We start from the raw sequence: 16,055 nt of genomic DNA, 5'->3' as shown, positions 1-16,055 counted from the left end.
GCTGCTGAAAACCTCATCAATGCATTGTTACCTCCAGACTAGACTAGCATACTGAACCACTTTGGCTTCTGGTCCATCAGGCGCTCAATTTTAAAATTCTTATTCTTGTGTTCAAATTCCTCCACAGTCTTGCCTCTCCCTACCTCTGCAAACTCCTTTAGTACTACATTCCTCTGAGTACTCTGCATTCCTCCAACTCTGGTCTCTTGTGCTCCCCCACTTCCTTCGCCCCACCACTGGCGGTGTGCCTTTAGCCATCTCAGCCCTGAGCTCTACAATTCCGTTCCAACAACTTTCTGCTTCTCTATCTCTCCTTCCTTTATGACGCTCCTTAAAATCTACCTCTGACAAAGATTTTAACCACATCCTGTCATCTTCTTTGGCTCAGTGTCAATTTTTGGCTGATTTTGCTCCTGTGAAGTGGCTTGGGATGTTTTACTACATTAAAGGCGCTATATAAACGCAAGCTGCTGTTGTTGAGCTTTATAGCTAGTAATGGAGGCAGAAAATGCCAATAAAGGCAAATAAGTTTCTGGGCTTTATACTTAGGGGTACTGAATTTAAAAGCAAGTAAATGATGTTGAATTTGTATGACATATTGGTCAGGCCACAGTTGTAGTATTGCGTGTGGTTCTGGAGACCTAATTCTTACAGCCTTGGAAAAGGTACAACCAAGATTCACGAGAATGGATTTGTCATTTTTAACTGTAACAGAGAAAATTAAAGGGATCAAAAGGGGTTATAATGGTTTTGGAAAGAGTAAATAGTGAAAGAATGATTCCATTAGTTGACAAATAGATAACAAGGGGGGCATAAATGAGGATTACTAGAATAACAAAACAGAAGTTAGAATTTCTTTCCACATTGGGACAATAGGTTGAAACCTCTTCCTTCTATGTCACAAAGGCTTGTGTACATGCTCAAAGCAGTTAGTATTCAATGCAAAACATGCAAATGGATAAGAAACTGGCTGAAAGAAAGCAACAGTGAATGCTTGTTAGGGAAGTGATGTTGGATTGAGGGGAAATGACAACTACCAAGAGGAGTGCCTCAGAGCTAGAACCTTACTCTTTCAGAGCTATATCCAGGACTTGGACTCATACACAATCCAAAATAGTCAAGGCAGATGAATCGGGGAGTAGCCTGGACCCTATAGAGGGAGTTAGAGAAAATCTGTAAATGGGCAGGACAGCGGCACATACAATTTGAGAGAGAAGTGTAAGCTATTAGAGGGACAGCAAAGTTGGCATACAACTCTGTGAATGGTTAAAGATTGATGAAGGCATAGTTGAAAGAGATCTATGGGTATTATATTCAGTGCATTGTATATCAAGCAACTGTGCAACAATTAAAGTAAACAGAATGCAGAACCATACTACTAAACGAGCAGGGAATAAGTCAAAGGAGATTATGCTAAAATGATACAGTACTCTACTCAAACTGCAAATCAGTACAGCGCCCAGTTTCTGGTCACCAAGACATCAAAACATTCAGACCATGGAGGCAGTTCTGAAAGACCAACGTTAGAGAACCGAGCTAGGTGGGTGGCTAACACAAACTAAGGCTCTTAGTTTTGAAGGAAAGTGACCAAGCAGGAACCTTATAAAAGTATATTCATGTTAAACAGTGTAGGAAAGGTTAACCAGGACATTATGCCAGGATAAACCAAAGACAGGGGGACATAGGTTCAAACTGAAGTGCAAATGTAGGACTCATGTCAGTAGGTATTTATTCATACAAAGAGCAATTAACACTTGCAATAGATTTCAAAAGATAGAAGCAAAAAATGTAGTCATTCAGGAGCCTACTAAATGGCATGATGAAGGGTTGTAGATTTTTTAATTTTCAGATGGATAAACTAAGTTGGACCAAATGACCTTCCCCATATCATGATTTGGTTAAGCGAGTTACGGAAGGACCGTCACATTTGATACCGGCGTGTACTGTCAACTCAATGTTAAATGCCTAAGGACCTGGGTGCTGAGTGTGTTTCCAGTAAATACTTTTTTGGAATTAGCTGAATTCTAAACTACAAGCGCATACATTCACTGATGTTTCTAGTCAGAACAAAATGAATACTATGTCAACATTTTCTACTCCCTCCTGACGTCCACCAGTCCCATCTTTGGTGATTTTCCCAAGAGGGAGAACTCCAGTTTATTATCCATCTACAGGTCTATTCATGGAATGTGTTACATTGATTTTTAGACTTGCACCCAGAACAAGTATTAATATGAATTACATAATACATAACATTATGTATTTACAGCAAACTTTCAGACACATACCATTTCTCAGTTTAATCACTAATGAGATTTACCATAAATAGCATAATACAAGTTAATGTTTAACTAGTGTGAAGGAGCTAAGAATACCAAGGATCTTTAAACTTTATGATTCTGTGTGACGATTAGGGAAAATAATGATCCATATAATTTTAGTATCATATCTGCCCAACATTCATGCCACAGAAGTGCCAGGCAATACCATCTCCAACAAGAGAGAATCTAACCATCTCCTCTTGATGTTCAATGGCACGGCACAGTGGTTAGCACCTGTGGTAGCAGTTTTGCTGAGCTTCTGCTTCTATAACTGCAATAAATTTCATACTGTTTAAATGTTATTTGAGTAAGTAGATTCATATAATCCTAGTGAAATAAATATATATATATATATATATATATATATATATACATACACTCATATACAAGTTGAAAGTATAGCCACATATTGTTACAAAATGGAGTATTTACCCAAGGCATTGTGGGACAAGTTAGTTAGCTTGCAGCCTTGAGCATGGTACTGCTTAGCACAGCCAATTAGCCTGACCAAGGAGGGCCCCTCATATCAGTGTATAAGACAGCAGCTTTGTGTAACTGCAGACTGCACGAAGCAATCAGGAATGCAAGCTTGATAAAGGTAGAAGGATTCATTGTGAAGACTCAAGGATAGTTGATAAGGGGGTCTGGGAAACATCACAAGATGATCAGGGGGCTTGCACGAGCTGATCACGTAGCCACATGATGCCTAATGAGTAATCTAATTGGTAATATGTGTAATGTATGCAATCAATAACCGTTATGATTGGATTATGTCCAGCCGGGATGGGCTGAGTAACTGTATATCGGTTGTGGATTTTCCTTTGTTCGGTGGAGTAGCACCGGACCGTGATTAGGAAAGGTGTGCTCCCCATGATATCATGCAATAAAATTTGTTAATGCTCAAGGTCTGAGTCCGGAGAATTTCTTTGACAATCAAATTTCTTCAACAGCACCGCAGCCCCACAGCTCCAGGGACCCAGGTTCGATTCTGGGTACTGCCTGTGCGGAGTTTGCAAGTTCTCCCTGTGTCTGCGTGGGTTTTCGCCGGGTGCTCCGGTTTCCTCCCACATCCAAAGACTTGTAGGTGATAGGTAAATTGGCCGTTGTAAATTGCCCCTAGTGTGGGGAGGTGATAGGGAATATGGGATTACTGTAGGGTTAGTATAAATGGGTGGTTGTTGGTCGGCACAGACTCGGTGGGCCGAAGGGCCTGTTTCAGTGCTGTATCTCTAAATAAATAAATAAAAAATAAATTACCATTGCTGAATCCCCTATCAACATCCTGGGGCTACCATTGACCAGAAACAATAAGATGCACTGCAGCAATTTGCCAAGTCTCCTTCGACAGCACCATCCAAACCCACGACTTCTAGCACCTAGAAGGACAAGGGCAGCAGACACATGGGAATACCACCACATGCAAGTTCCCCTCCAAGTCACACAGCATCCTGACATGGAACTATATCGTCATTCCTTCACTGTCACTCAGTCAAAAACTTGGTACGCCCTTCCTAACAGCACTGTGGGTGTGCCTGCACCACATGGATTGCAGCAGTTCAAGGCGGCGGCAGCTCACTATCACCTTCTCAAGGGAAATTAGGGATGGGCAACAAATGCTGGCATTGCCAGCAACACACACATCCCAGGAACTAATAAACTGATGTGAATGCAATTAATCATTTAGAGATAAACAATAACTTTTAAAAGGGGTTGCAGCATTATTCCCTTCAGGTTCCTTCTACTTAGCAGTCATTACATAAAACATACCTTTTTCAGTTGTATTTCCATTCCAGGTGCCAGCATAACACAAGCCACAAGAGTGCCCACAAGTAGAATGAATGCATAGATTAATCTGGTCACTGTGGAATTCTTGCTATTGGGGCAGCAGGTGCATAGCAAACAAGAAGCACCGCTGCACAGACATGGCACCTGTGGAGCAATGTTACAAAAAGTATGACAAACGTGCAAAGGCAATAATTCCTTTTTAGAATTCAGAAAGCAAGTTTGAGCATCAAGATATGCATCTTACACGGCATTACAGATGAAATAACTAGCTCAGGGTGTGGCGATCTGACTCGCACATTTAGATCCTGCCACAGCATACTGAAGCTTTAATGAACTCATGCCCTCATTGCTCCTTATGATTATGGTCCAGAAATTTCTGAAAACAGTAAATGGTAACAGAGGTGCATATAAGGCATACATATTACTATGCCACAAAATTTTCAGAAAATATCAGTGAGTCAAGCACTTACACCAAAATTTCCTGGTGTCTTTTGTGTCACAAACCTCCCCAAACAATCAGAATTAATTGTTCATAGCATTGCAACTCCTTAGAAATTCAATGGTGATGTCTAATTTGCTGTACTAATGCTGATTTGATAACCTCTGCCATTTAAGGATTGAACCAGATTGGCGATGGTGACCTGGCAGTGCTGTTACTCATTGCTCCAAGATCTCTTTCCCTTAAACATAGATGTCTTTTTACTGAGCTTTCCTGATATATTTAGTTAATGCAAAATTAATTGGGCTCTGACATACTAACTAACAGGAGTGTTTCCTGCTAAATGGAATTGAATTTTTATAGCCATTTAATGTTCGTATCCCTTAACCGATCTCTGGTTACTTAAGTGTCAATCACTAACTTAGAATATTGATCTGTTTAGAAAGTTAAGATGACCATTAGAGCTGCTCTGCATTTCAAGACAGCGATATCGGAGAAATGAATTATTAATTGTTTCCTAAACACCTTCCATTGAATTTTTGCTTTGAAATGAATTTTCCCACCAAAATATGAAAACGATTACATTTTAGAAGTCTTCAATTAGCTCAGGGAACTGCAGCCACGCCTGCAGAATTTTATTTCCATAACTTCAGAAAAATAACCTCATTCAAATGGCTGGATTTTGCTGTTGAAACAATGAAGAGGCTAACAGCGCTCATTGTTATTAAAGTGTAAATTGAATTGCAACTTCCAATGACAGCACCTGCACAGTTAAAACATAGAAATCAGGAAGTTGCTGTCCGAGTTGCCCTGTTACTCCAGAATTTGCATGCTAACAGTATCCCGCCAAGAGATTTACCAAATACATGGAATGCCCATTCAGAAGCAGTACCATTGAGAAATGTTTGCTATGCATTCCGACATTGAATGGTATTTCAGTCCTTATCCACTTTATGATCCACCAGGTGTGAAAGTTGCTGTACTTACATGGCATCTACAGACCAAACTCACCAGAAAATGTTAGGGCTTATCCATTTCAGTGTAAGTAAACTGTTAAAAGGCATGATAAGAATTACTTCCAAATAACCTATCTGGCACTGAAAATTAACCATTACAAGTTTAGAGTCTCATTGTTTCGGATTTTAATTACTGTTGGAGATTTTTTTTTAAATAAACTTTTTTTTTACTCTTTATGCCTGTTAGCTCCCTCTCTCACAATCCTATTTTCTTCCCCTCTCTTTATTCTGCTTTCTGATTTGACATTGAATTAACAATTCAAACTGACACTTCCTGGTTCAGACTCTGTGCTGCTCATTAACAATTCTTCAATCTGAGGTTAAGGAGATAAGCAGTTGCTTGCCCTTTTCACACAGGTCACAGATTTCCTGTCGACGACACCATGCTGAAATGGTTCTCTAATTACAATAAGTTCCAAGACAAAACTCCATATAAAGTCTGTGTGCAAGGGTAATGAATGGCTTCACTGCTAGGAACAAAATGCAACCCAATGATTTATAGTTACCTCAATAAGGGACTCACAGGTCACACAAGTACTTTTATAAAAGTAAAAAGAGAAAAATAATGAGATACCATTCAACATCAAAACTAACAGCAAACATTTCTCAATGGTGCCACTTCTGAATGGCCACCATCCTTGCTCTGGCATATTCTAATCTTTTTTTCATTGAAACAACAATGAAATATTGGATTGCCCCTCTCAGGTGAAAGTAAAGATCCCAATGCACTATTTTGAAGAGGATTAGGGGTGTTATCCTTTGGTGTTATGGCCAACATTTATCCCTCAATTAACCTCACTAAAAAAAATTATCTGGTCATTTTCACATTGCTGTTTGTGGGAGCTTGCTGTGCACCAAGTTGCTGCCACATTTCCTACATTACACTACAACAGTGACTGCACTTCAAAAGTACTTCACTAACTGCAAAGGGCTTTGGGACATCTTACAGTCATGAAAGGCACCATATAATGCAGTCTTTCAGTGTCATTTAACAAAAAATATAACAAAAGTATCCCCTTAGAAGAGGCGCACAACTAATAAAATCTAAATCATAAGACAAAAAAAGGAAATGTAAAATAAATAATAATGTTTTCACTCATGCTGAATACACACTCCAAACCTTGAGGTGCCGATCTGTCAGGGAAGTGAGGCACATTCTAACGTCTGGTGTAAATTCACTCCTGATGGATCAGACACTCAAGGGCCAATATCATTCAGAGCTAAATGTGCCATTCCAGCAAATTCTGGGCCTATATTTCTACACTTCAAAACATTGAAGAAAATGTCTATAAAGACACATTATACTTTGAGGGCTTGCTTAAGGCTAGGAACAATTCAGGATGTAGCACATCTGGCTTTCTGAGTGTAACTGAAAGTATCAAAATGAAATGTAGAAGATGGATTTCTCACTAATTATTATTGAAGCTTTGAACTTTCACACATTAATATATTTATTGGTCCTGCTAATTATTGTGATTTATGTATCTACAATGTCTAGACTTATTCCACATTCAGTCTGAGTGTGTACTGCACTGTCAGAGGTGCCAGCTTTCAAATGAGGCATTAACCTGAAGTGCCCTCTAAGACTGATGTAAGAGACCCCATGAACTACTTCAAAATGTAGGGGAGTTCTACCTGGTATCTTGGCTAATATTTATCCCTCAACCAATATCACTAAACAGATCACGTCGTTATCTCATTGCTGTTTGTGGGACCTAGCTATCCACAAACTGTTTGCCTACACTCTAAAAGTATCTTACTGGTTACGAAATGTTCCAAGGTCATGAAAGGTGCTATATAAATGCACGTCTTTATCAACAATAGTGATTTGCAGCTTTCGTATTACTTCTGGTAACATCCAGCTTCCAATTTCATTGCTTCTTGAAACAAAATATTGCCAAAATTTCAACCCGTAAATGTGTGGCAAACGAACCTTTCACGTCTTGCGGCTGGACCATTGAGTACTTAATCCGATCAAGTTTAAAAACGTTACATGATTGCACAAGTATTTCCTGGTACAGTATACGATGACTACTGACTTGTACCGGGGGTGGGGGGGTTAGTTACTTTGTCAACACGCTTTAGAATGTGAATAATTACAAGCGTGTGAGCAAACACAGCTGTGCCCTGGATACCACACAATTGGTATGGTGTATTTGGTTAAACATGGACTTTGAAAGACTAGTAAACCAACAGCCACCGCCACACCTTTATTCGGAATTTCCAGGCGGTTTAAGATATCAGTCGAAGTTTCTGGAGCTGATCTGAGAGCAAACAAGCGCTGGGGAAGGAGTCACGTATGATTTTGTATTAATCACCGGAAACTAAACCCTTATCGCAAGCTATTAATCCAGTATGACACAGCGACAAGTCGGAGCTTCGCCCGTTGTAAACACACTTCCTGCGGGCCACCGATAGACAAACACCCACAGGGCCCGATCCAAACAGCGGCCTCACTGATTACATTCTGTCCTTACCAAGCTGGCGAGGGAGCACACCCCTAATACCGAGCCCATGGCGCACCGCTATAGAAACACCAACAATCCAAATCGCTACTCCAACTAGGAACCAGTGGCCTCTCTCCCCGTCCGAATGACCGCAGCGTTACCAGGCAGCCAGAAAGGGCGAGCAAACATCGCCGCTCACTGCGTCATCGCGCCAACACGCACAGGCACGTGACCGTGACGTGCGCGGGCTTGTGCCGCAGCGGGTGCGCGCACCGACCTCCAATCGATCCCGCACGCTGATGCCACTGGCGAGAAGTTAGCGCAGAATGTCAGCGGCGCTCCTCTATACAGCACTGTTGTGATTTGCAACCCATGGTCCAACATATAATCTTGAAAATAATATTCGCATTTATGCCGATATCTGTGAACATTTTTGCTAATACATCTGAGTTAAAAATATATTGCTACATTTAATTTCCAGTGAGGTCAATTGTGCAAAGCAAATATTAAATAAAGGCTTTACAAATTTAGAGTCTGCTAAGAATACCTTATAGATTCAGTGGCATCAGTCCCACCCAAAAGCGGATTCCGCACATATGCTCCAGAGTAGACTCAACACTGCCCAATATCAATTTATATGACAGCATACCAGAGGATGTAACAGTGCAATCCTTTTGACATACAAATTGGACATTGGAAACATACTGGGGGCAAGACTGGATAGCCCTCAAAAATGAGCGCAGGGATTGTGATACACCATTAACCCTCGCCCGGTCCTTCCAAAGCAGGCAGCATGCAAACTTTGTGCTGTCTGCACATTTACATGATTGCAGGATGCAGCCAGTTCCAAGTGTGCCATTGAGTGGCTGCACACCTGAACAAGGGATCAAAATCATGAGAGGTTATCACAAGTTCAAGTTAGCTGGCACTACTTAAAGCCAGCCTGCACCTCTTTGAGGGGTAATGCATTTTGACTGGAGCAGGTGCTGGAAGTCATTCTACAAGTGAGTTTGACCTGGGAAAGACACAACAAAGGCACAACAAGGTTCCCCAATGCAGCACAAGAGGCCTTGGTGCAGAAGAAGGACAGGAGATGAGAAGTCCTCTATCCATATGGGCCCATGAAGCCCTTCAGACAGACACTGGGAAGGCAGTGAGAGCAGATTGTCAATGCCAGAAGTCTAACCCCAAGGACCTGAATGCAGCACCGCAAGAAGTTCATTGACCACACATAAGTGGTCTAGGCCAGTGAATGCATCATCAAATGCCACACCCCGCCAACTGCAACACTAGTCTCACACACAGCTCAATTTACGGCCTCCACTTCACTCACCTACCAAGAATCTCTATTAGCCGCAAATCATACTTCACATTCATAACTTCACCTCATCCTCACACATTTAGCACTGCTGCAAACCTCAAGCTCACATCTCTCAGCTTGCTAACATTGCCAGCTATTCAACCATGACAGTCCCATCCCCCAAACAGATTGCACCACACTCACTGGCACACTTCCCTCTCTCTTGTAAGATAAGATTTCATACATTACCACACTTATAGATCTAACCTTGGTGCAGCATCTGATGGCCGTGTCTTAGCTTCTATTGTAGCACAAGCAGAAGCCACCCAACTTCTGAGTATGGCAGTGGAAGCTCAGACTGATTCATGCAAGTTCAGCATGTTACCAGGCAAGTGCAGGTTGTTGCCACACAAGCTCAGACATTTTTTTTATTCATTCCTGGGATGTGGATGTCACCAGCAAGGCCAGCATTTATTGCCCATCCCTATTTGCCCTTGAGAAGGTGGTGGTGAGCTGCCTTCTTTAACTGTTGCAGTCCATGTGGGGTAGGTACACCCACAGTGATATTAGGATGAGAGTTCCAGGATTTTGACCCAGCAACAGTGAAGGAACGGCAATATAGTTCCAAATCAGGATGGTGTGTGGCTTGGAGGGGAACTTGCAGGTGGTGGAGTTCCCATGCATTTGCTGCCCTTGTCCTTCTAGTTGGTAGAGGTCATGGGTTTGGAAGGTGCTGTCTAAGGAGGCTTGGTGCATTGCTGCAGTGCATCTTGTAGATGGTACACACTGCTGCCACTGTGCTTCGGTGGTGGAGGGAGTGAATGTTTGTAGATGGGGTGCCAATCAAGCGGGCTGCTTTGTCCTGGATTGTGTCAAGCTTCTTGAGTGTTGTTGGAGCTGCACCCATCCAGGCAAGTGGAGAGTATTCCATCACACTCCTGACTTGTGCCTTGTAGATGGTGGACAGGGTTTGGGAAGTCAGAAGGTGAGTTACTCACCGTAGGATTCCTAGCCTCTGACCTGCTCTTGTAGCCACAGTATTTATATGGCGACTCCAGTTCAGTTTCTGGTCAATGGTAGCTCCTAGGATGTTGATAGTGAGGGATTCAGCGATCGTAATGCCATTGAATGTCAAGGGGAGATGGTTAGATTCTCTCTTGTTGGAGATGGTCATTGCCTGGCACTTGTGTGCAGCAAATGTTACTTGCCACTTATCAGCCTAAGCCTGGATATTGTCCAGGTCTTGCTGCATTTCTACACAGACAGCTTCAGTATCTAAGGAGTCACAAATGGTGCTGAACATTGTGCAATCATCAGCGAATATCCCCACTTCTGACCTTATGATTGAAGGAAGGTCATTGATGAAGAAGCTGAAGACGGTTGGGCCTAGGACACTACCCTGAGGAACTCCTGCAGTGATGTGCTGGAGCTGAGATGATTGACCTCCAACAACCAACTTCCCGTGTGCTAGGTATAACTCCAACCAGAGTTTTCCCCCTGATTCCCATTGACTTCAGTTTTGCTGGGGCTCCTTGATGCCATACTCAGTCTCACCTTACCTCTTGAGTTCAGCCCTTTTGTCCATATTCCAACCAAGGCTGTAATGAGATCAGGAGCTGAGTGGCCCTGGCGAAACCCAAACTGAGCGTCACTGAGCAAGTGCCACTTGATAGCACTGTCGATGACACCTTCCATCACTTTACTGATGATTGAGAGTCGACTGATGGGGCCGTAATTGGTCAGGTTGGACATGTCCTGGTTTTTGTGTACAGGACGTACCTGGGCAATTTTCCACTTTACTGGGTAGGTGCCACTGTTGTAGCTGTGCTGGAACAGCTTGGCTAGGGGAGTGGCAAGTTCTGGAGCACAGGTCCTCAGAACTATTGCCAGAATATTGTCAGAGCCCATAGTCTTTTCAGTATCCAGTGTCTTCAGTCGTTTCTTGATATCACGCGGAGTGAATCGAATTGGCTGAAGTCTGGCATCTGTGATGCTGGGGACTTCAAGAGGAGGTCGAGATGGATCATCAACTCTGTACATCTAGCTGAAGATTGTTGCAAATGCTTCAGCCTCATCTTTCGCACTAATGTGCTGGGCTACCCCATCATTGAGGATGGGGATATTTGTGGCGTCACCTCCTCCAGTTAGTTGTTTAATAGTCCACACTATTCACGGCTGGATGTGGCTGGACTGAAGAGCTTAGATCTGATCAGTTGGTTATGGGATTGCTTAGCTTTGTCTATCGCATGCTGCTTATGCAGTTTGGCCCGCAAATAGACTTGTGTAGCAGCTTCACCAGGTTGACACCTCATTTTGAGGTATGCCTGGTGCTTCACCTGGCATGCCCTCCTGCACTCTCCATCTCCTGGCTTGATGGTAATGGTGGAGTGGGGAATATGCTGGGCCATGAGGTTACAGATTGTAGTTGAGTACAGTTCTGCTGCTGATGGCCCACAGCACCTCATGGATTCCCAGTTTTGCATTGCTAAATCTGTTCGAAATCTAGCCCATTTAGCATGGTGGTAGTGCTACACAACACAATGGAGGGTATCCTCAATGTGAATGTGGGACTTTGTCTCCACAAGGACTGTGCGGTCGTCACTCCTACTAATACTGTCATGGACAGTCATTTGCGGCAGGCAGATTGGTGAGGACAAGGTCAAGTATGTTTTTCCCTCTTGTTGGTTCCCTCACCACCTGCCACATACTCAGTCAACATGGAGGAGTACTGATTCATCAGCTGAGGGAGGGAGATAGGTGGTAATCAGCAGGAGGTTTCCTTGTCCATCTCTGACCTGATGCCATGAGACTTCATGGGGTCTGGAGTCGATGTTGAGGACCCCCAGGGCAGCTCCCTCCCAATTGTATCCCACTGTGCCGCCACCTCCACTGGTGGGACAGGACATACCTGTCGATGGTGATGGCAGTTTCTGGGACACTGGCTGTAAGGTATGATTCCATGAGAATGACTGTGTTAGGCTGTTGCTTGACTAGTCAGTGGGACAACTCTCCCAACTTTGGCACAAGCCCCCAGATGTTAGTAAGGAGGACTTTGCAGGGTTGACAGGGCTGGATTTGCTTTTGTCGTTTCCAGTGCCTAGGTCTATGCTGGGTGGTCCGTCCAGTTTCATTCTGTTTTATTAACTTCGTAGTGGTTAGATACAACTGAGTGGCTTGTGTGGAGGAGAAATTGAAAGAAAAATTGTGGCCGATGCAGCTAAATAAATATACACATATATACAAGATGAAAGTGTAGCCACATATTGTTACAAAATGGAGTATTTACCCAAGGCATTGTGGGACAAGTTAGTAAGCTTGCAGCCTTGAGTATGGTACTGCTTAGCACAGGCAATTAGTCTGACCAAGGAGGGCCCCCCATATTAGTACATAAGACAGCTGCTCTGTCTAATTGCAGACTGCACAACTAGGAATGCAGGCCTGATAGAGGTAGAAGGATTCATTGTGAAGACTCAAGGATAGTTGATAACGGGGTTTGGTAAACAAGCTGAGCTGGTCAGGGGCGTACCATAAGCTATTCCCACAACCGCATGATGCAGAATTAACAATTTTATTAGTAATGAATGTAATGTATGTAATCAATAACCATTATGATTGAATTGTGTCCAGCCGGGATGGGCTGAGTAACTGTATATCTGTTGTGGATTTTCATTTGTTCAGTGGAGAAGCACATGGTAAGCCCAGCGTCTTACTCTCCACCGGTGTAAAATAAACCTTTTGATGATTGGAACAGACCTGAGTATTGAGTGGTTCATTTTAGTCAATTTCACTCCAACAATTGGCATAGTTAGCAGGATCAGGTGTAGGTCAGCTCTTCTGTAACCTCGCTATCCCAATCACCCAGCCTGAGCCTGAATTAAGAGGACTTAGTCCCACGTGACGGCCAGGATCTAGTGGGCGAAGGGAACTAAGGAGCCAAGGGGGAGTTGGCTGGAGCCTGATTCCGAACTTTGGATGAACAGGATATCGAAGGGCGCCCACCATTGACAGAGTACCGGGGATGAGTATGTTTATTCATTCTCCCTGGGACCGGGTGGTGGTGTTCAGTGGTTAGGATATCCAAATTGTAGAGGGGTCTGACCAGTCGCCAAACGGTGGTAGGCAGCTCATTAGAACGCGTTATCTGGTATTGTATGAGTTACCATAAGTTTGTTGTAAAGTTGTGACAGGCTTGTGACCTGATAGTTGGCACAGTTGGTAGTTCACTACAAGTTGCAGACTTCTGACAGTAAATAGTTATTACAAGTCACGGACCTCTGAGAGTGAATAGTTCACTACAAGTCGCGCTGGGGTTACTTACTACAAGTCACGGACCTCTGAGAGTGAATAGTTCACTACAAGTCGCGCTGGGGTTACTTACTACAAGTCACGGACCTCTGAGAGTAGACTGACAGGTGGACCTCTGAGAATGGACAGTTATTAGTTTATTACAAGTCGCGCTGGGGATAGTTACTACAAGCCACAGACCTCTGAGAGTAGACTAAAAGGCGGACCTCTGAGAGTAGACTAAAAAAACAGTGCTGATCCTACCCAAATATGGCCAATGAGAAAGCAAAGCTAGAGCGGGGACCAGAGGGTTCCCTTACTTGTTATTGGGCAGTTAAGAACAAGAAACTTATCAATAAGATGATTAAATCTAATTGGAATCCCCCCCGACCCTGCCACAAAATAAAGGGAGTGGTGACAAAAAGAAGAAAAGCATTCATTAAGTTTATGGCAGAGTGACATAAAGACTATGTTTTAGAGTAAAAACAAGTTATTGTGTCTTTTGATTCGAATGTGTGAATGTTGGAAGCTTCCACGAGTGAATTGAATATCCCTGGAATGTACAGCTTGTGTTCTGCAGAACTGACTGTCGTTAACTCTTTGTTGTCTGGCTTTAATGTTGAAAGCATGGGTCTATTAAGTTGTTTGGAATTGAATGGGTGTGAAAAGTGATTGTTGAGTGTGTTCATTTCAATTTAAGATTGTGCACCCAGGAATGGGATATAAACTTGAATTATATTTTAAGTTAAAGTTTTATTTTTATTTTAAAAGTTGGTTTTACAACTGTGAAAAGACAATGAATAATTTTCTAAGAGATAAGCTTCAGCATTGAAGGTCTGAAGACTTTTGGCAGAAATCCAATTTGAAGTTTAAAATACTGCTTTAATTGGAAACTCTGCTATTGCTTTATTTTGCAGTCAAAACTTGAAGACATGTTTTACTGACTGTTTTTAAGACGCAAATGTCAAAAGATTGAATATTGTCTTAAGGGAGAGAAGGATAAGCAAAGGAGATATGGGAAAGATTAAAGTTTGTCTAAGGAGCTGGTGTTAAGTCTTTTGTTGTAAGAATGTTAAATAACTTTTTCTTTAGTTTTTGGTTTTATTACTTTCTTCTTCTTTGGCCTCCTTATCTCAGGAGACAATGGGTAAGCACCTGGAGGTGGTCAGTGGTTTGTGAAGCAGCGCCTGGAGTGGCTATAAAGGCCAATTCTAGAGTGACAGACTCTTCCACAGGTGCTGCAGATAAAATTGGTTGTTGGAGCTGTTCCACAGTTGGCTCTCCCCTTGCGCTTCTGTCTTTTTTCCTACCAACTGCTAAGTCTCTTTGACTCGCCATGCTTTAACCCTGCCTTTATGGTTGTCTGCCAGCTCTGGCGATCGCTGGCAACTGACTCCCACGACTTGTGATCAATGTCACAGGACTTCATGTCGCGTTTGCAGACGTCTTTAAAGCGGAGACATGGACGGCCGGTGGGTCTGGTACCAATGACGAGCTCGCTGTACAATGTGTCCTTGGGGATCCTGCCATCTTCCATGCAGCTCACATGGCCAAGCCATCTCAGGCGCCGCTGGCTTAGTAGGGTGTATCTGCTGGGGATGTTGGCCGCCTTGAGGACTTCTGTGTTGGAGATACGGTCCTGCCACCTGATGCCAAGGATTCTCCGGAGGCAGCGAAGATGGAATGAATTGAGACGTCGCTCTTGGCTGACATACGTTGTCCAGGCCTCGCCGCCGTAGAGCAAGGTACTGAGGACACAGGCTTGATACACTTGGACTTTTGTGTTCCGTGTCAGTGTGCCATTTTCCCACACTCTCTTGGCCAGTCTGGACATAGCAGAGGAAGCCTTTCCCATGCGCTTGTTGATTTCTGCATCGAGAGACAGGTTACTGGTGATAGTTGAGCCCAGGTAGGTGAACTCTTGAACCACTTCCAGAGTGTGGTTGTCGATATTGATGGATGGGGCATTTCTGACGTCCTGTCCCATGATGTTTGTTTTCTTGAGGCTGATGGTTAGGCCAAATTCATTACAGGCAGCCGCAAACCTGTCGCTGAGTCTCTGAAAACACTCTTCAAGGTGAGCTGTTAATGCAGCATCGTCAGCAAAGAGGAGTTCCCTGATGAGGACTTTCCATACTTTGGTCTTCGCTTTTAAACAGGCAAGGTTGAACAACCTGCCACCCGATCTTGTGTGAAGGAAAATTCCTTCTTCTGAAGACTTGAAAGCATGTGAGGGCAGCAGGGAGAAGATCCCGAACAGTGGAGGTGCGAGAACACAGCCCTGTTTCACGCCACTCACGATTGGAAAGGGGTCTAATGAGGCGCTGCTATGCTGAATTGTCCCTTTCATATGGTCATGGAATGAGGTGATGATACTCAGTAGCTTTGGTGGGCAACCAATCTTTTCTAGTAGTCTGAAGAGACCACATCTGCTGACGAGGTCAAAGGCTTTGGTGAGATCAA

General features: G+C 43.3%; 1 protein-coding gene across 1 annotated transcript in view; it reads right to left on the bottom strand.

Moving 5' to 3' along the window:
- The window catches only part of LOC137378124 (serine incorporator 1-like), a 33,151-nt gene extending 24,918 nt beyond the window's left edge, over positions 1-8,233 (bottom strand). The window contains exons 1-2 of the mRNA XM_068048234.1: positions 8,039-8,233; positions 4,089-4,250 (exon numbers count right to left, since the gene is read on the bottom strand). Of these exons, the coding sequence (XP_067904335.1) occupies positions 4,089-4,250; positions 8,039-8,077 (201 nt within the window). The 5' untranslated portion in view covers positions 8,078-8,233. The remainder of the gene's footprint in view (positions 1-4,088; positions 4,251-8,038) is intronic.
- Between the last annotated feature and the right edge of the window lie 7,822 nt (positions 8,234-16,055).

The sequence above is a fragment of the Heterodontus francisci genome, chromosome 16 (genome assembly GCF_036365525.1).
Source record: "Heterodontus francisci isolate sHetFra1 chromosome 16, sHetFra1.hap1, whole genome shotgun sequence".
Classification (NCBI taxonomy): domain Eukaryota; kingdom Metazoa; phylum Chordata; class Chondrichthyes; order Heterodontiformes; family Heterodontidae; genus Heterodontus; species Heterodontus francisci.
Note: the sequence above shows the minus strand (reverse complement) of the source record. Positions and strands in the feature narration are given on the sequence as shown.